Genomic DNA, 21,369 nt, shown 5'->3' with positions numbered 1-21,369 from the left:
GAGTCCCATAAACTTTAAGACCGCCATTCTTAACATGGATGACACCACACTCAAAAAGGTTACAAAAATAGACGACCCTCATTTTCTTCTGACCCTCCCATACCCTTTTAGGTTGCACTTAAAAATGAGTGGCAGTTCAATCCGGCCGTTTGTACGTTCATGTTACGTTTTGCCATTGATCCTGTTGGTGCCATCATTTCGCCAGTCCCAATCCACAAGGAAGTCAGCGCACAGGGTCAGGCATACCCCTGAAGCTCAAAGGGATTTATTGCAAGGACACGTAACAGGGAGCACATTTGCAGACCCAGAGCTTTCAATCCTTGGTGTTGTGGATGAAGGTCAGTCCTGCTTAATAAACCAGCCTGCTGCGTCAATGGGATTTTGGATTATGTGGTGCTACAATTTTGTTCTGAAAGTGTTGCACTTTAACACTCATAAATGAAACTATTTGCACTGTTTCAACTCTGCCTCTCCTGCACTCCTTTGATTCAAAAGGACATTCCCAACTGGGGTCGATGCAACCTAGGCTAAATGCCAGCAGAGCAAACAGGTGCAGCTGCAGGAGCATGGAAGGACAAGAGAGGACAAGTGTGAGTGTAGAGGACAAACAGAACTGATTAAGAAATGTGAAAAAAATATCTAAGGAGATACTTAGGGCAACCCCAAAAAGTTGTATAAAAGGGGAAAATCTGTTCTGTTCAATGTAACATCTATTATGTTACATTGTATTTTGACACTGCCATATTAAAAATGTAGGCATTTTCAGGCATTTTTTTTTTTGGGGGGGGGGGGGGGGTTGTCAAACCCTGATGAAGACCTAGAGTCAATACGCATTGATCTGTTTGTCTGCAAAGATGCTTAAAAATAAATAAATAATATTATTTCACCTGAAGACAGAGTGACAGTTTTTTTTCCATGCCAGTCTGCGTTACTCGATATGCAGGGAGACTTCTGAGATCTTGTTTTTGTACGTCTACCTGTCTCACTAAAGAGCACCTGTCGAATCAGCCACAAACATGCAGCCTCCTTTTCTCGTTTGAAAACAGGTCCCTGAAATGTCAGGATTTTTTTAGCTCTGGGTTGGAAAAAGGAGCCACATTACAGCACACCCCAACAGGAGTAATTATAGCCCCAATAAACCCCACTGAAATGGTTGTTACACCTCTTGCTATTTACCACCCTGAATGTCATGAACCATCACATTCTCCTCCTGCCCTCCCAAGCCTCTTCCAGCCAATAACCCTGAGGCACCAAAAGTATCACCTGGACACTGCTCTGCTTTGCTTTTCTCATCAGCCTAATCACTGCCTATAAATTCTTAATAAAGAAGAAACAGGCTTTTACTTGTGCTGGGTCAAGTAATTTGAAATAAAGAGATGAGGAAAAAAGGTCAGCGTTAACTTTAACAATTGGGCTTGCGTGCTGCAGTGCCAACGGGCCAATCAAGTCGAAAATATTGACTGCCTGTGTCACAGGCTGCCAGTTCTTAAGCAATAAAATGTGGGAGATGTGGTGTTGCACTGTCTATTGGCTAGCAGAGGTTGAACGGAGCAGGCGCCAGAGGCCTATGCTGTTCAGCCAGTGACCGTGCTGATACCACAAATGTAGGTATAATATATCAGGACCATCAGAAAGAAAAAAAAGAATGCGCAAGTCTGAAAGGACATTTAGTTTGGCTTAAACTAAAACAGCTGTCTATGCTGCTTTCTGTAATCTAACACTTTCTGGTAGCCAAAAGAGAATCAAGGAATTGTGTTTGCAGACAGGAGGGAGATGCCTATTCCATTTGTGCAGTGGTCGATATAACGTACCTGTAATTTAATTGCTGTTGTTGCTGCGGTTGTTTCGCATTAATCATGATTGTAAAACTGAAAACCAGGGAGACTAAAGCTGCCACATTAGATGAAAGCTTGATTGGAATAAGGCTCCAGAAGGAGTCTCTTTCCTGTCCAACTGGTGAAACAATAATCATCTAAAAAGGACAGAACTTGGAAGCTTCATCCCAAGGGGCTGCATTTGAAAAGTACTGTAGACTTTACAACACCGCATGGGGAAAAAAGCCCCACAAGAGATAGGAAGAGGGCTGAGTTAAGTGGCATCATAAACACCTTTAAAGGGAACGCTCTCGATGGAATTAGTGTGTGATCCATCCTGTTTGACAATTGTGTCAAAAAAAAAAGTAGATGTCTAAGGGTCTCTATCCGCAGAAGTCCCAGAAATGTACTTGCACTTACTCAGTAACTCTCACCTTACATTTAGTCTTGTTTGATCAGAGTGTGATGTGAAGTCTGGGGACACGTTATTATCCTGCGTTAGTCTCTCTTGTCTCCTCCTATTTGAGTTGAACATCACGTCCGCACAAACACATTGACAGGTTCCATACAGTGATTAGGAATTCCATCTCAATAAATAGGTTAGAAATGAAAGTTATTGTAAACTTCTAGGTGTTCATATCCATAGTCTGGACATATATATGGGAGACGCCCTGCGGCTACGGAATCACCGGGAGGAAAAATACAAACTTGAAGAGACACCTTAAAGCACATGACAGAGAAAGTCAAGTTAAGATGTTAAATGTTATGTTTAACACGATGTAAAGCCAACTACTATAGGCTGTGGTGCAACATTATCTTACAGCAACAGTGAGACCATGCTTCTTTGCTTGCAGATGTAGACTGTCAGTAGCTCAGTCACATTTCATGAATGGATAGATCAGTGACAGCCAAATCTGCTGGTAATTATTGAGTTTGCAAATACATCTACATTTCATATTTTCCTCACAAATTTATGATCAGTACTATAATCAAAATGCTAATTCAAACCCGATAAACAATAACTGCACAACACAATAAAAACAAAAATAAGGCCTATAAAGAACAGAATCAAAATCCACCTTTCTGACACAGTGCTGACAAACCTGAACGACATTATGCAGGATTTATTTCAGGGCTGTTTTAAAAGCTTTGCTTCTATTGTGAGTGTTTTCTTTTTCCAGGTTCCTTTCTGATTTACACATATTACAATAGAGTTTTTAAACGATCCGTTAGGGTTGTTGCATCTTTTCAAATTTAAATGTTAAAAGCGGTTGAGTGAAATCTTATTTAAAATGAGTAAATGCTCATTATTGGCCAAAATAAAAAGGCATACAAAAAAAATGAAGGGATATCAGAACAGTGACTGCTGGATTGAACAGAACTTGTGAGCAAAGTTAAATGTCAGCAGCCAAAATAATGTCCATCCAAATGACTATGGGATACAGTCAACAAAGAGTATTGTTGTTTCAGTGCCGGTATGTGTACAATATGAGCTTTAATATCTATGATAGAAAACAATACAAATCTCAGAGTGAGTATTTTCTACTTGATCTGCTTTTATTCTCTTTGCCATTGTTCTTCCTTTTATTTAGCCTCTCTCACTGTCCCCCAGTCAATGCTCCGCTCCCTCCCACTGCGTAGCTCCAGTGAGCTGACTCCACATCAGGCAGTGCAGCCCAGGAGGGAGCAACTAGCTGAATTATTGAGAGCATAAAAACGTTGCAGCTAATGGATCCTGAATAAACACACCGGCTAAGCTGCTGCCGCGGCTTCCTGACTGCCACAGGGCATCAAGCTGAAAATTCCGAGGCTGAGGATACAGAGGCTGGAGGCTACGGCTGAGGCTTTGTCTGGATCTGAGCCACAGCTATGACACACGGGAGCCATCCAAAAGCATTAGGGGTACAATGAGGTAACCTTAAAGTGATTTATGTTGTTTAGTGTGGAGACAGAAAGGAAAAATAAATAGGAAGTGATTGGTTGTCTTTTTCATTATCATTTCGCTACAGTAAATATATAAACCACCGCTCATAAACGGCAAAGAGATGGGAAAGTAGCGAGGAAAGAAAATGGAATTTTAAATGGAGGACAATTCAACACAATCAGTTAACTTCATTCATGAGCACAGAAAAGCATGAATGCCCTTTTTAAAATGTTCCCATTTATTTCACTCCTTCCACAAACAGCTCATGTTTGCCTTCGTCAATGTTCAACTGAAATGTGCAGGGCCTTTGATGGGTCACATGACACCGCGTCACACTGGTAAACAAGCAGTCACATGCCATCAAGTTTTAACTTCGTGAGAAATTATAAAGGCATTCATATATTTGTACAGGCTTGAGCGTGTTCACTCCCATTTAACTACTTCTGGATCTAATTCCAAAGAAAGAACCATGGCAGAACGTCTTAATCACGTTCTGTAATAATGAACACACTCAGAGGGAAATGACAAGAGATGGAAATTAAAATACGAATGGAGGAGCCATAAAAGAGAAAGCAGGAAGAAAACGTTGGCCCTGCAGCCAACTGGAGCTTCTAAGCTTATGACTCAGCTGAAAATATGCGTACGACTGCGTGTGTGTGAAAGATGGTGTAGAGAAGGTGATTCCCATACTGAGAGGGATGAAATACACTTTTTCTGACTAACGTAAATAGCACCACCTTGCAAATCTGGGCAACTGGGAGGCACGGACATAGAGATAAAAAAAGAAGAAAAAAAATGACGAGAAGGAAATTGAACTCCAAAGAGCTGTCACTCATTGAGGAAAGTATAAGAAGAAAAACAGGCTTAAGCATGACTGAGGCCCATGAGCAAAACAGGCATGGATGTTTGAAATGAAAAACTGTCAATTTGCTGTCGACAAACATCAACAAATCTGATCTGACACAATCTGGAACAGCTCTGGGATGCAAGCTGCTGCTGTTTTCAAAGTTTACGTTTTCATCATTACATTGTCTGCTATAGCTGATCAAAATTTGATATGTTAAGCTGAGATAGGCCATGAGGCAAATTTGTAGGCTTGAAAGACACAACTGCTGTACAAGACAGACAATCCACATCATTTAAAAGTCTGTAAGCCTGAAATTTCTTAAGCAGAATGACAATGTTATTTGTAATTATACAATTTGCAGGTATAATAATGCAAACAAATTCACCCCTTTGGTCACGGGATACGCAATCACACAAATTATCCTTTATGACTCAGACGTCAGATCAGCGGGTCCAGAAATAGAGGTAGCCCCTGGCCTTGGCCGTCTTACTTAGCACTGCCCTCTGTACTTTCCACTGCACAGCGTTTTGCAAATGGCCTGATCAGATGTCAGAATGTAGCCACCAGGCATGTGTCTTCCTCGTGTTTCTACAGGGCCAGTGGTGTGTCTCTGTGCGACCGCCCTGTCCCTCCCAGTTTCACATTGTTGTGCAATATTTCAAGACATGTGGGGAATGAAAAGAGTGGGCTTAGTGTATCCTTGTTTGGTCAAATAAATAAAGGTTTTATTTATTTGACTTGTGTGAATGGAATCTAAACAGTGACATTGTTATAAAGAGATCAAACAGAGAGCACTCTGCCACGCTGAGGAGCTTACCTTTTTCTTGTCTCTCATGGAGCTCTTGCCTCGCACCATGATTTTACATCCCGTCTCTGCTTCCAACTGTTTGGCTGTAAGACCCCGAGGGCCAAGGATTCTCCCCACGAAATTATACTGTTGATACAGAGAAACAAACCAGTGAGTTAAGAGGTGAATACAGAGTGTACGAATTTAGGACATTTTAACTCCCTCAGTACAACTATTGCAGTTCCATCTTGAAGTTGACCATGGGATAGGACGGACACACACACACACACACACACACACACACACACACACACACACACACACACACACACACACACACACACACACACACACACACACACACACACACACACACACACACACACACACACACACACACACACACACACACACACACACACACACACACACACACACACACACACACACACACACACACACACACACACACACACACACACACACACACACACACACACACACACACACGGATACACACACGGATACACGGATACACGGATACCTGACCTGACCCATAAGGGCCTATTGGGACACGACAGGCCACACAAATGTTTAAATGATATTCCGGTAATGTCAGCTGTGCTGACTTCTTACACACATACTAATAATAACCATGCGCTTGATAGACAGTGGAACATACACTCGGTCGGCTACAAAGGAGATGTTGGGGTCTGGCTGGAATCAATACGTTTTCTTGTTTTGTACGAGTTTGGACAGAAAAATGCTGCCCCAGTCAAACTATTCGACATACAGATACATTGATTATTGGCAAATATGACTTGAATTAGGCTTAAAAAATGAACTTAGTTAAAAAAAATTCATGAAGAGGATTGACCTTTTCATTTGCACCTTGTGGTTGTGAGTAAAGCCCTGCAAGGTAGCTAATGCTAGCTAATATTATCAGTCTGCGGAAATCCGGCTGAAAATCCCCCTAAGAATTGGCAGATCAGTTATTTCTATCGTCCATTTCACACCCCTCCTGCAACACGGCTAAAAAATGTGATGCTTTTATTCTCATCATGGAGACAGCAGCACTGGAAAGATTATGTGAGTTTATAAATTATTATCAAGGAAGAGAAGTGTTCATAATAAACACACTTCCCAATAGATTTTTTTTTTTTTCTTCTTTCCACCCGACTTGCTTTTCAAGCACATGCAACACTGGGATTGGCTTGTATATACCTCAGCATCCCGACTTGATTTCAGAAAAAGGAAATTAATTAGCATGAATTAACCTGGGTGGGAATAGTGGGGGTTTGAGAGGCTGAAGAGGGGAGTTGAGCTGTGAAGTAAGTTAGTTTGCTTGACAATTTTCTTATCGAGGCTCATTTCAATGGTGAGTGGCTTGGGAGCTTTATACCAAAAGGAAACATATTTACCGACATAATCCTCTCCACTTGAAACCAGCCTCCAACTGGAGAAAGCGAAAATGTGTTGAAATAATCCAACACAATTTAAGCCAAAATGAAGATGAGGAAGAGTGTGGTAAACAAAACAACCATGTTTTAACAGGGACTGCAGGAGAGCATGACGGGTAAGAGATCTCCAATGCTTTAAAAAAGGGATATTTATTACTCAAGCTAAATTTCCAAACCTGAAATATTCAAATGCTCACTGGCATTGTTGAATGCCTTGACGACAAGAGGCACAACGGTTTGTCTCTTTAGCTGCGACAATGAGCCGTGACACCCCTGCATTCAATTCTTAAACGCAGTGAAATCAGCTTAAGCACTCCACCGCACCAATGCTCCGGCAAAGTCCAAAAAGCCATTAGAGAAGTCACATTTAATTACAGAGGGATTACAAATTTAACGCAAAGTTTGTGTATTTTTACCCTAAACAATGTAAACACCAGTGAGGACAGGCTAAAACTCAAAGCTGTTTTCCCTTGTCCCAGCTTCTGGGCTATGCCTGCATCCGAAGCCTGTCAGGAAAGACTGTGGCTGGAGAGATGCAGATGATCGTAGCATGCAGCTGTACGAGATGTTTCTATGTCACAAGGCAAGTGTTTGGTTCACTTTAATCAAGAAAACTGATCCAGGGGATGGGGTTTGGAGTGTGCGTGTGCCTGCAGAAGGATGCATGGGCACCTGTCCTCGGAGGTCAGCCACCAAAGATGCATGCTGGCCTGCCTCTGACACACACACCCATATACACAACACAGACGCGCAAACACACAGCCCCAAGGAGCACAGGAGAGGGCTGTCTGTCTGCATCACAGTGCTGCTACAGACATGGGTGAACCCCGAGCTCAGGGCTTTAAAGCGACGCTGTGGTACTCCTACACAACACACACAAACACACACACAGCCTCTAGCCTTTAAAACAGAGACTACAGTGACAACGTCCAGGGTGTTGTTATTCAGCTTTCCTGCTCGCAGCTGCAGTACCACACACCCAAAGAATGCTTGCTGTCATATACACACACAATATTTAAACCTGCAAGGTTTAAAAACGTACTATATTTATTTATAGGTTTTTTTCTGCAGATGGGACATGTGACAGTTCCCACCAGCATTACAGGCTTCATGAATCCTCCATCAGTCCAAATCCCATCAGAATTATATAACATGAATATATTAAATACACACAATAGGTGAATTACAAAGCAAGTCACAGATGTCAAAAAGGATAGAGACAGGGGAAGAGAGAACATGCGATCTAAAATCTGAGGGGGTTGCTTGAGTGATAGAGAAAGAGCATTTAATATTTTATTTTCTGGCCTTTTCTCGCGGTGTTGCTTATACCAGTCTCCCTCCGACAGTGGTAAGTAAGAATTCTCTGTAGACATGAATATGCTGATGACAAATGCACTTGACAGTGAGCAAGGGCCTGATGGAAGAGAGCTAAGCGAAGTTGAGAGAGAAAGGGTTAGAGAGAGGATGACACAAGAGCCCGCCCACCCCCTCAGTTGAAGAGCTTGTGGGTGTGGAGGCTGGTGAACCACTGTCAGATGTGTTTTTTAAATGATGACACAGGCATGTGCACACACACATGTGGGCAGGGGACATGGCAAGGAGCAGGCGCCATGTCTGACCAAGCAGTCACCGCAAGCTTTACTTACACCCAAATGACTCCAAGAAATTGTATCCTCAACACGCATCAAATTATCAAGCATCTAACGTCAATCCTGAGAGGTAACAAGAAACAACACTGTTTCCTGCTATCAACCCATTAAGACCTAAGGTGCAGAATAAAAACGCACTTTAAAACCTAACATCAACCAAAAACCTGAGGATTTTCTGAAGAGCTGACAGAATTACCCAAACACAGTGCCCTTTCGGCCAAATACACAAACCTTTCTTCACCTTCTCATGCTAAACTATCTAACCTCCGAAGCTTTGCACTGTCACTGCTGACTGAGAAATTCATTACATTTTACAGGCTTTTAACAATTAAAAATCTACAACAAAGTATGACAGCTAAATTGTGATAATAATCATTAAGAATTTCGTTTTTACCGTGGCACCTGATTGCTCATGACTGATGAGAGCAACAAGCTATTCAGGAGTTGAAAAATAAAAGAATATCATATCCTAGTATAAGGTATGTATTATCAACGTGCAAAACTAAGGAGAAAGTGGAAAACCGTTGTGATGGAACTACAATACACCAATGAACAGGACAAATATAGAAACGCCATCAGCACTTCCACTCAGTCGCTGTGAGCTCTGCGGACAATGACCTGCTCTATTCACATGTCAGCTCTATTGAATATTACACAGACTTTGTGTTAGAGCTGTCAGTGTAAAGTCCATTTAATGTCCAGTTCAACTAATTTGGACATTTGTGTTCACACATACACCTCCTCAGGCTGATGTCTGCAAAGTTCAGGGTGGCAGTGAATGTGTGAAAGCAGCTTTTGTCTCTTATACAGAACAACCTCCGTCTGGGTAACAAACTGCTGCTCTGTCTCTTTTGCTAACAGAGCAGACAGACTGCTTTCAGACATGCACTGAACTCTTGACTGTCATCTACAGATAAAAAGTCGCTCGATTTGTCCTTGGGGGGCTTTTTTGAGAGTCATTAACCAGGTCAGAAAAGAAAACTTCATTAAAATGTATTTTGAAACAGCAATGGCGAATGAGAGAAGTCGCCACAGCAGGCCAACCAACTTACAGGGATGTAGTGCTGGACTGAGGCTAACAACAAAACAAAAAAACACTGTCAAAACCAGTGTTTTTGCGAAAGGTGGACGGGTTCTGTCCCACACTCATGATTCAATTTTGTTTTTATCTCTGTTTTCCTAAAAAACATTCCAACAATATTGAGAAACACACAAGAAATATACAAACTGTTTCTGACTGACAGACAAGATGTGCACACTCTGACAAATATACACAAAGCCCCCTTCAGGACAAGGGCTTACACTGACATTAAAGGCTCTTTGTTTAGCTCCAGTTATCACTTCTCCACAGGCAGGTTTTGTTGTGAACATATCTACGTCTACGACACTGTGTCTTTGAGTCGAGTGTGTTTGTGTGTGAAACCACAATACATGGGAGTGAACTCTTGCAGGCACCCCCGGCACCCAGAGCCGATTGACGTGTGGGTTTGCGTGCACGTGCCTTGTGGTTTGTTTTTGTTAGAACCGACTGCAGTTCCACCGACAATGCTCAGAGGAGAAGAACAATTGTGGCTTTGGTTGCGTTTTGTTTGTGGTGTTAGGGAGACAGGAAATGAGATCATGCTCTCTGTATGCACACAGGGCTTATCAAAGAGAGGGGCCAGGCCAAGAGGAGAATACCAATCACTTATTGGCCAGCCTCACTGCAATTTATCAAAGTAAGGTGGATTCTGTGGTTACACCAGCATTGTCATTTCTTTCCTGCGACCAGACTTCTCCAATATTTTCACTGTTTTGCTCACTGTATTGTTATGAGGGATGGTACCATTAATCCATTCATAAATTCTGTAAACAGGCATCCTTGTAGCCTGATCTCTATTCAACCTACACATACAGTCAGCAGCTCCCAGTAGCATTTGCACACTGGAAGGAGAGGATGGAAGAAGTATGGGAATAAGGAGAACACAGGTGTATGGCCCCCAGTGGTTAATATGCTTGATCTACAGGGGGGCTAGAGGTGAAGAGGCTGGAGCAAAGAAGGGGTGAAAATTAGGCTTAAATTCCAATGATGACATCTCTGCCTCCTAGGCCGACAAACTTCAAAGCCCTATATTCAGCACATCCAGCATTTAGCGCCTAATCCATAGCTCCTTTGATAACTCTGTTTGGGTTTATTTGGGGATTGCAGGCAGGGTGGAAATACAGACGAGTGGAGATGGAGAGCGACTGATGCAAGCTGGAAGTCTGGAAAACGTTATTGAAGTAGGCACAGGTCAAAGTTTAGACGTTTAGATAAGCGAGTTGCAGATAGAGAAAATGGACGAGCAGGAAAACGCTAACTACAGTGGAATAACGGTAGCCTTGCCCTACTACTGGATTTCCGTGAATCTATCATTAAGAGAGGAATGGAAACACTATTCAATTTAGATTGGTCACGTCTGGCCAGCACTCGATCCTTTAATAGAGCCTTGCACTGAAGTCACACTAGCATCATCTGATCAGCCATCAGCGATTTCATTCATGCGTCATCGTCTTCACCCAGTACATCAGATGACTGGTGAACAGCTGACTGGTCAAAATCTAATTAAAGTTGTGTGTACAGGGCAGCTTCAACAAATTGAAGTGTGTCACTATTATTCAGCTGCCTCCTTCTCTCTGAACGCATCAAAAAGTATACCAACCTGAAAGACTATACCCCCTGATATGATATTCTGATATTCAAGGTCCCCTAACAATAAAATACAACTTTTGGAAATAAGCTGCTGGAACAAACAATCTTTAGTGTTGTTATTTTAGTGATAGAGAACCTCATATATAAACTAAAGTACAGAAGATTTTGGTATTGTTGACTCTGCTGAGATCCAATGTTTATACGTGGTAGCACATATATGCCAGAGTTTTGTATACCAAAGTGTATAAGTTTAGCAGGGAACTTTGTTGTTTACCTATTTGTAATAAATAGCCATTTAGATTAGGCAAGTGTCTCCTATTAAAAAAATTGATTTCAGGAGAGTGCACACATACATTGGATTGTTAAATCACCAACTTGTCACATCTTTTTATAAACCTAATAGAAGTGTATTATTAATGGTACTATTTAAAACACTGATTATGGTCTAAAAACTGCACACAGATTCTATATTAACTGATACCATGTACCTGGTGCAGCCTCTTTATCACTGTGTACTCAGCCAGCTTCCTTTGTCCTTCATTCTCCCCTCTGTACCTCTCAGTTTAAATACATCAGGGACAGACGGGTATCACAAGCAGACATCCACTTACAGCGCACAAGCACAATTTGGTAATTTGCAAGCAACCATTGGCATAAGCTCAGTTATGAATCTTTACCAGTTTACACTGTTGCCCTTTGTCATGTTAACTGACTACAACAAATAGTCCTCTCTGTTTAAACGATCATTGTAATTACCCTCCCCATCAAATAGCCAACTAGAGAACCATCCGTTCATCAAATTATCATCATCATCACGCATGGCTAGCTAGCAAGAGATATCAAAATCCTGCGCTCTGCCGCTCTATCGGGGAGGGGAGGTGTGGGAGGTACATTTCCAGGACTAGTAATGACTTAGGGGGTCAGAAGGATATCAGGAGCTGGCATGATAAGTGATGACACCCTCATGGGAACAAGCTTAATGACTTTCGCTGTGGCTGGCTGGGCCTGGCAATTTTACTGCAGTGAAAACGAAAGGTCCAGGAAAATCCAGTCTGCTCAAACCACCAGAGCCCTTTCTTTGGTAATCTCGCATTTGTGTGCCTTGCAATAGAAGTGAAGAATCATGGCGATAAAGCAACATGTCATTGTCATCCTAAACAAGATTAATTTGCTTTCAAAATACAAACTAATGACCAAAAAATGGAGGCTTGCTGGGTGAGGGTGTGGGGAGGTGTCTAAAAGGAACCTGAAGTACCATGAACACCACCTGAACACCAAATAAACACTATAATACCACAGAAACACACATTGTTTGCTTTCCTATCTATATCAATTATCATTATTTTCTCTGCATTGCCCTTAAAAGAATTTAGACCGTCCTGCTTAATAAGAGTTGCTCAACAGCTTACATATCAATGAGGGTCTCATTTCATAGAGTCAGCAAAGCAAGGGTGGCGTCCATGTGTATGTTTTCACTTCTAAGCATTTCTCGCTGCCCTTACTGACCCATAACCCATTTGGGCATTTAACGGTTGGCAAATACAAATACATGGGAAATAAAGTGGAGACAGAGGCATACTTAAAAGACATGTCACATATCCTATCAGATGCCTGAAGGTCAACAGAAATGACACGCTGAGCTGTCAGCCAGCTGCCTGTCATTGTGTGTGTGAGCGTGTGCTCAGGAGAAAAGTGGAGCCACAGATAGCATTTAATTGAAGGTTGAAGTTATCAGATAGCCTGCGACTCAGCTGTCAGTCAAGATGCAGTCTCCACGGTGACGCTTCACAGCGCTCTGCACCACTGACGACACCAGGAAATGGCTGACTTTGATGAACGGTGAGGGAGCAAGCAGGGAGTCACGGCGGCAGACGGGATGATAGAGACAAACACATCCACAGACAGATGTGGGGCTCACAGGCAAGTACACACGAGCCAGGGAAGGGAAACACTTAAGGGAATTAGAGTAGAGGTGTGCTGGCAAGGCAAGTTATTTTGGTAGAATTGACATGCTGCACAGCATTCAGGCACCAGGACAATCTAATTATCTACTGGTGAAACCAGAGCCGGGGGCTTTTAGGTGAGACAGAGAAAGCCCCTTTGAGCAAGTGTGACCTCAGCCTGAGGATATGGTGAGAGTCTCGTTTGTAATTGAAAGTGAAAACTGCGAAAAAAATCCAAGTAGAGGAAGGAATCCCAAAATGACAAGTGTGGAAAGAGGGAGAAGACGAGGTAATGGCATGAACGACGACAAATCTGCTCTCCCAAGTGATTTCAAAAACACAGATCAGATACCTGGAGCGTCGTTTCCTGCTTTCTTGGGGACACCTACAAATGCGTCAGTGAGACACAGATGCAGGTTTATTTTTTCGATGAGGAATATGGGAAATTAGGAGAAAATGTGAGGGGGGGGAAGATATTCCCCAGTCTAATAATCATCATTACTGTTTCCTCTCCTTTTAGCACAGGGTAGATGGGGATAGGAAGTGACATTTGTCTTCCCTTCCTTTATTTCTTTCATCTATCCCTTTCATCGCTGATCCTACATTATCTCCACTTGTACTCGACTATTAAATGATTCCACTCTTTATCCTGCTTGAAGAAAAAAAAAAAAAATCTAGATTTTCAGATACTGGAGCTTGCTCTATGTTTGAACAATTATCAACCTACACAGAAGGATGAGTTCAGTCCTTGGTTTAAGTCACTTGAACACATAACAATAGTTCATCTACAATTGTCTGCTGTTCAAATAATGAACCCATTTCATTCCCTCCTCACCTACTCAAAATTACAAATGCTGGGAGCAGCAGAGACAAAAAGGGAAAATAGACAAAATGATTGACTGTCCAACTTATTACACGTTACACTGTTAGAATTGAAATCGTGACAAACATCTAATTTTTATAGAGTACATAACAAAGCGATCTGTCATTTGCCTCTGTAGATGTAATAACTACACTTCTAAGTGATATATGTGCAGCTTTACATCACCATATGTGTGTGTTTTCCTGTCATTTTACTTGCCTTTGGAAATGTTTGAAAAAATGTAATGTTTGTGTTGGTATACATTTTTCTACTTAAGTCATCAGTGACTCATCTCAGCCACCAGGTGGAAGCCTAATTGGAATAGTTGGACTTCCCTGCAGCTGGTAAACACAAGTCTGAGTTACAGCCCTGCTCAGATAAGAGCAGAATAGCTCACACAGTGACGGAACAGGAGGGTCATCTGAGGATGTCCCACTTTAAATAGGCTGTGTGTGTGAGCATCATTGCTTGAATATCCTCCCAGCCACAGATGGTAGACAGTGTTTCACACATTTCCACACAGCTTCAAATCATGTATCACTTACAGGGTTAACACAAAACCTACCAACTAACACACATGTAATATCTGTGTGTGTGTCATCATATATGCTGGCTTTTATTCAGTTTCATTAAAATATCAACAGCCAAAATGTCAGGTAAAAAATCTGCCAAATAATTTTGTATTTATAAATAGCATTTTAAATAATCTGACCTTATGTTAAATATGTTGCCAAGAGAACTGAAACTTAAAAGGCTATATGTATATATATATATATATATATATATAAAAGACAAAGTAAATGTTTAAGATATGTACTGCACATTCAAAAGTCTATCATAAACTCTGCTTTGAACTTCTGTATTTAAATACCTTGTTCTACAGAAAGAGATTATTTCAGTTAAAGAAAAGTATCACTCATGCTTCTTCAACTTCAATAAAACTTAAAGACAGAAATTTTGGACATACAACCACAGAGCCCACACAAGGTCAGTGCTACCACATTTCCATTTTCAGATGAAAAGATGTCGATGTTCTCAGTACCTACAGTATATAAGTAGACATAATTATTCACGATTGAAGGTTTGGCTGCATAGGTTAAACTGAACTTTTACATTAGCTTTAAATAATTGACTCCTGGTCAGATGTCAAAGATGTTAAGAATCATAAGATGAAAAACTGTAACGCAATTAGCACGTAAAAGCAAAACAAACTGCAAATGGGATTCTCACTGCTAATTTGGGAACTGTCCCGAGGGCCTGAGGTCCAGTCCCTAGAGATGAAAGGTGAGAGATGGGATTTGGTCGGCTGATTTAGCTGGTGAGCTCTGAGGCTGGGTCTGGTCTGAGGGTCAGCTATAGCTAAGTTGATCCGAGCCGGTCCCTGGTGCCCTTTATCAATTCTGTCAGGGGGAAAATGCAATCCATGCCTGGCTGGGTCTTGCTCTGCTCTACGGTGTCTCTTATCCTCCGTCACCTCCCTCCATTCATTTCCTCACTGCAAGCTGCCGGGATTACGAAGAGAAACGTTCCTCCTCAAGACGTGACGCGACCATTCATGTGTGTGCTAGAGAGCAACTGTGAGGAGGGTTAGGAGGGTGGCTGACTATATGCCCGCTCACAGGCAGTGTTATTTGGCCACAACGATGCAGTTGTCACTCCCCACCCTCCCACTCCTGAGAGGTGGCTACCTACAACTTCTTCCTCTTACAGTTGGAACTTGAAGTAATGCTCAACAGGACCGCCAGGGAGTGTCCAAAGCATGGCCCGAGGGCAGGAAGCAGAGTATTGATCCACAAGCTGACTTTTTATTAAATAGACAGAAGCTAAACCTAAATTAGGTTGAGTTTTTTGTTTTTTTTGGCATTGTTTCTAAATAATTTGATACAACTACATTAGTCCTAAAACTTTTAAAGAAAGGGCACCAGTAGTGGCTCTGTATAACCTGAGACTCTGTGAAAGTTGATTAAACAAGGTACTTACATCAGGGTACTCTTTGACAGGCACAAACAGTTTTTCCTGCAGGTGGACGATGGGTCCCAAAGCCTCAGGTAGCTCCAGGGGGTGTCTTTCCACAAGGCCATTCACTGTGTCACTGTACATGTCTTTGCGCACTCTGTTGATCTCTGAAACACAGAAAAGTAGAGTACGGTAAGCAAATGAATAAAAACAACAGTACAATTGCACTTCTTTTCCATTTGTATTTGATAAATCACTGCGATATTGATTTTGACTTCTGGGCAAAGGCTTAATGTAGAAATAAATCTTTGTTGTACAACAAATGAAAGAAAAACAACAGATATGTCAATTGCCTTGAGTGCTGTTTTAGAAAGTACGTGACAAAAGGATTATCACAGCCTGTGAGTGCAAACATGTATGACAACAATATTTTATGATAGCTGCAGGGAAAATAGTTTTTCAAATTGTTCAGACTAAAACAGTTTTATTGTTGATGACAGAGACGTAAGTTTAGTGTTGCACTATTTAGGGGTTAAGGGCAGTCTTCCCTTTCCCCATGGGACTCCTCAGTGGCTGTTGTCTAATAGAGCGGACTATGCCAGTGGCTGGACAGGTTGGAAGATAAGACACTCAGATTCGGGTATATGCCTTCAGATCTGATCCCCGTCAGATTAAACTGATGGACCTCTGTCCCACTCACAAACACAATGCCGACACGGATTACTGCTCTAACTCTTGACACACACACACACACAAGTTCACCTCTAACTCACCAAGAACCCATTTCGGCACACACAAATTCCCATGCGAGGAAAGCTGTGCCTTTCAAATTGAGAAAACCTCTCAATTCATTCATCTCTTGTGGCTCTGTGTGTAATGAACAAGTGATGTTGTCACACTTTCTTGTTCCCCACATTTGTCATTACTGTAAGGGATGATTTTGTGAGCTCAGCCCTGGGACATGTACGCAACATGCTCTCATGAGCACACTGAATGACAGCTACATAGGGAGGGTCTGGTTTCTCCCGGTGGTCCTAGTGCCCCGGCTGACCAACAGAGATGGGTCTGTTGTCAGTGAGTCTGAGAAAGAGTAATGCGACAGCTGGAAAAGGAGGACTGAGCAAATCTATGTGCCGCAATGAAGCTGGCACAAAACACTACCATCAAGATCATTTCTGTGTTGGAACATTTTCAATTCACAATTGGATGAGAAATTACAGGGAAACCATTATCTCTGAAGCATAAAGCTGTAAAGGGCAGGAGAAAAGTGAATTTAAAAGGAGGCATCTTTAAAGACAGTTTGAAGTTTGAAGGTGAAAGAGCCGAAACAAAATGGCAGGGCTAGTGAAGCATCGAGAGATGATGTGTCTGGTGTGGAGTGGAAGCAGGTGTTAGACTATTTCTATCTTTCATGAGACTTCCAGCCAGTTGGGTGCTCTATATAAAAACTCGAGCTGGGGAACCTGACACTCAAGTAAAGATGCCCGCAGTAAAGCATGCCTGACCTGCAAGGTTTATCCTTGCCCTGAAACAGATTTAGAAGGAGGGTCAAACTCAATAAGGTTCATGTTTAGTGGTTGTCTTGGTTTTAAGTATTTTTCAAATGACTATATTAGAAAAGCCCCTGGATTTAGGAATGGAATTAGTTTGCAAAGCGTTCTTGTTGAGCTGAAAATAGGTTTTCACTAGACACTAGTGACGAGAGATAAATGTGTGATTAATGTGCTCACGGACACTGACAAGCATACACAGATACATCTGGGCAGCAGCTGAAAGGTAAACACCTGTGAGACACATTGGAACGTCACAAACGGCTAAGGAGCCTTGGCCCAGTACGATTCCTTCCCGAATGCACATGATTTCACCAGTCTGTGACACATCTGCATATTTGCACTTTTGTTGTTTTATTTTCTCGACAGCTGTTTATATATATATTTAGATATATATATATTATTTCCTATTTTGATATTCTATTTTATACTATTTCTATCTTATTTTATTGTATAGGTTGTAATAACTTGAGCATTGTTAGAAGAGAGCCTGAGACTCAAGCATTTCACTGCCAGCGACTGCTTAATGTTATTGTTGTGCATTTGACAATAAAAATCTTGAATCTGTAGTCAACACAGACTCTCCTAGTGCTCTGTAAACACAAATTCATCCTCGTGGTATGGAGCCCAGCGGACAGATTACATCAGTTCTAACCAGCACCAGCAGCTACAGGACACATTCTGGCCTTGAATAGAAAAAAAAGGGGCTTGGCAGTGACAAGTAAAAACAGGGAGGAGACGAGGACAGAAACCCAGAGAGTCATGCTAATACTGGAAAACACAATTACCCCTCAAATATTTGTTGGAGAAAAAGAAAAATAAATGTGTTTAAAATATATAGTATGTATTTTATAATATTGTCTAGTGTATTTAAGAACTTCAATCCTTCAGATTACAAGAGAAAAGAAAAATAAGTGTGCACGTGTGATGATACAGCTCAACAACCACCAGCAGCACCCCGCCTCCTCCCAAATCTATTTCCTGTTGCTGAAATGCCACATTAACATAAGGGGGCAGAGCTTGGCTATCAGTGGAGACGTGCCGCATTTGACAACCCCTAATTTAAGCATGCCAAGTGTTTTGTGCAGCGCTGCGCTCACCTAAAAATTACCCCCTGCCTTGCGTGACCGACAAAATCATTTGTCTAGCTGTCCATCCTGGTAGAATGGGCTGATTTTGTAAGAAAGGCACGAGGGAGGGAGAGGAAGGATGAATATCTTTGGAAGAAAGGGATAAAAAAAAGACAATAGGCTGGAGGAAACGGGGTTGACTATCAGTGAGGACTTTGCTTCAACTCCGACATTAGGGAGAGAAAAAAATCCAGATTACATACTGGAAATACACATGGTTGAGACAATTTGAATAAGGATTCATGGGGAAGTGGTCTCCGACTTTTGGCCCCACGGTGTGTGCTTTAACAGCTGAATGAGGAGTAGTAACAGATCCCCTGTTACTGCCCTTCAGCCATCTCTCAGCTCAATGCCAGTGTGTCCATCCACAATCTGACTCAGCAAACCACAAAGGCACACACACAACCTGCCAGGGCTGTCTATTGACTGGTGGGGCAGCTGCACACTCAGACACAATGGAAGAGATAATAATATCTGTTTAGTTTTTTTTCATAGAGGAATCTGTAAGGACGGAACAAAAATCAACCTTGAGTCGTTTGAGGGGCAGAGTGGAGGAAGGTTTGCTTGGTGAAACAAAGACGGAGGAAAGAGGAAGAATTATAACCACAGTGCTGAGCAAGCAGAGTGCAGGTTGTATTCCTCTCGAAAACACACAGCACGTTTCTGCTCATTTTACCCCACAATTTTTTTTGTGTTTCTCTCAACTTCTGCCCTTTCTTCTCAAGATATACAGTAAAAGAAATAAAAAAATATTGCACACCGGCCGTGGATGTGCTTCCGTTTGCCCTTTGTACGCTCAAGCAAAGAAAAGACGTCTCCTCGTCTTCTCCGTGATCTTGGCAAGTGCGGACACATGAGTATTGAAAGGGCAGGATGTGGGGGAGGAGAAGGGCAGGTGGAGGGGGTTGAGAGTCAGTGGACTGAGGGGTACGGGAGAGATTATGGCTGCTAGTCTAAGGGCAAAGAATGTTTGGTGGGTAAGTGTTGAGTGTGGAGAGTCTTTCTTGACCTTGGGAACAGGAAAAAACAAAAAGCCACAACTCAATGTCAACTCACTTCCCTTTTCCGGATTATTTCTAGGTCTTCGCTTAGTGGACAAGGCTTTTTCTGTTTTCATCATGTGAGCCAAGTATTTATCGTTGCTCAATATGTCATATGATGACACAATGGCTCAATAAAGAATCTGCACAATTAGCACATTTACTTAACTCCTTAACTTCCATCATGCTATACCAAAAGTCTCTTCCTACCTTGGACCTTTCAGAGACCATTACCCACTGAATGCAAACTGTAGAGCTAGGCCTTGCCTGGAGATAGTGGAAACTGAGATAATCAAATCCATGACACTATCTACTCATCTGAAAGAGTGATATTTGACAGAGTCAGCCACCAGGAACTCAGCAACCATGGGAGGGAAAAGCTTTTATTTATTAAACCCAGCTTGATGTGAAAAACAACGATCACACAGAGACCGCACTGACTGGTAGCAAGGTTCAGGAGTGGCTGAAATGAGGAGAATAAAGCATAAGACGAAAGAATAGCCAAATGGGGTGGGAATATTTTCTAATGTTACAGCCTCTCTGATCTAACATGATCTAATGAATGCAAGCACAGCATGAGGACAAACATGGAGGGAGGGAGGAGAGGCGAGATCAAAGACAGAATGAAAGAAACCACAGAGGGAAAGAAAGAATGAAAACAGGGCATTATTAAAAACAATGAAGAAGTCCAGAAGGAGATGCAGTAATCAGCTTTAAGACTGAGATCATTCAGTCAGACCTGCTCCGCTAGAGAATGAGAACGAGTCCATTAAGAGACCAAAAATAGACGTGCTCCATAACTGCTTTGTCCTCACCCGGTAGCTCACATCAAAAAAACGTCCTCAGACCAAATGTGTCCATGTATGAGTGTGTGTGTGAGAGGGAGAGTAAAAGACATGTAATGGGTGAAATCGGAGTGATCAGAATTGCCAGAGGAAAGCAGCTTAAGATGCCTTGTGATGCCTGCTACAAGCCTGATGTGATCTGGCACCTGAGTCTTACACAAATTCATATTAAAGCAAGAATGATCAAATGTTGGACTCGGCAGAGAGACTCCATGGATCTTCCTTGTTTATTGTGATCGAGAACCTACAGTGTGAGGGATCATTCTGTATTTTAAACAGGTGAAAGGGTAAATGGTATTTATTCATGTAACACTTTCCTAGTCTTGAGGACCACTCAAGGCGTTTTACAGTACAGTAGTTGTTTGCCATTCAAACATGCATACAGTGCATCTATGGGCAGAACTTTGGTCATTTTAATGAGAGGCGTAGAACCGCATAGACCGCTCTACCTTCTCAGCCACAGCCCCACCCCTAAAAAACTAGCACTAGGAAGCTATATAGGCATGAGCAATGTGGTGGTCGTGTCTGAAACACTGGAGCAATCACACATAGACCTAAATGTGCTGGAGCTGAGTGAAACAAGGCGCAGGCAAGGAACAAGCCTTTTCACTTTAAAGCTGTGCACTTTGAGCAATCACAAAGCCTTGGTACCCGTTGCAAGTGAAAGGATTTGGACGTTTAATGCATTCCTGCCCTTTATTCATGGCACAGACAACTTTATCCAAGACGACACTCCACTTCAACATTTAAGGGGTTTGGGCAGGCCAAGCATATGAAAGACAGGGGTTTCTTTTAAAGCTGAAATCCGGAGTATAGTGTGAGCGCACTGGTGGGGGCGACTGAGCCATGAAAACGTATGCATTTCTTGTTCTTATCGTCAACTCACAGCTG

The 21,369-nt window shown here is 42.1% G+C and overlaps 1 protein-coding gene across 7 annotated transcripts in view; it reads right to left on the bottom strand.

Moving 5' to 3' along the window:
- The window catches only part of qkia (QKI, KH domain containing, RNA binding a), a 75,472-nt gene that overhangs the window by 33,520 nt on the left and 20,583 nt on the right, over nt 1–21,369 (bottom strand). For all 7 annotated transcript variants that reach the window (XM_062398016.1, XM_062398019.1, XM_062398021.1 and 4 more), the window contains exons 2-3: nt 15,938–16,080; nt 5,403–5,519 (exon numbers count right to left, since the gene is read on the bottom strand). In XM_062398016.1, the coding sequence (XP_062254000.1) occupies nt 5,403–5,519; nt 15,938–16,080 (260 nt within the window). The remainder of the gene's footprint in view (nt 1–5,402; nt 5,520–15,937; nt 16,081–21,369) is intronic.

The sequence above is a fragment of the Platichthys flesus genome, chromosome 10 (genome assembly GCF_949316205.1).
Source record: "Platichthys flesus chromosome 10, fPlaFle2.1, whole genome shotgun sequence".
In the NCBI taxonomy this organism is placed as follows: domain Eukaryota; kingdom Metazoa; phylum Chordata; class Actinopteri; order Pleuronectiformes; family Pleuronectidae; genus Platichthys; species Platichthys flesus.
Note: the sequence above shows the minus strand (reverse complement) of the source record. Positions and strands in the feature narration are given on the sequence as shown.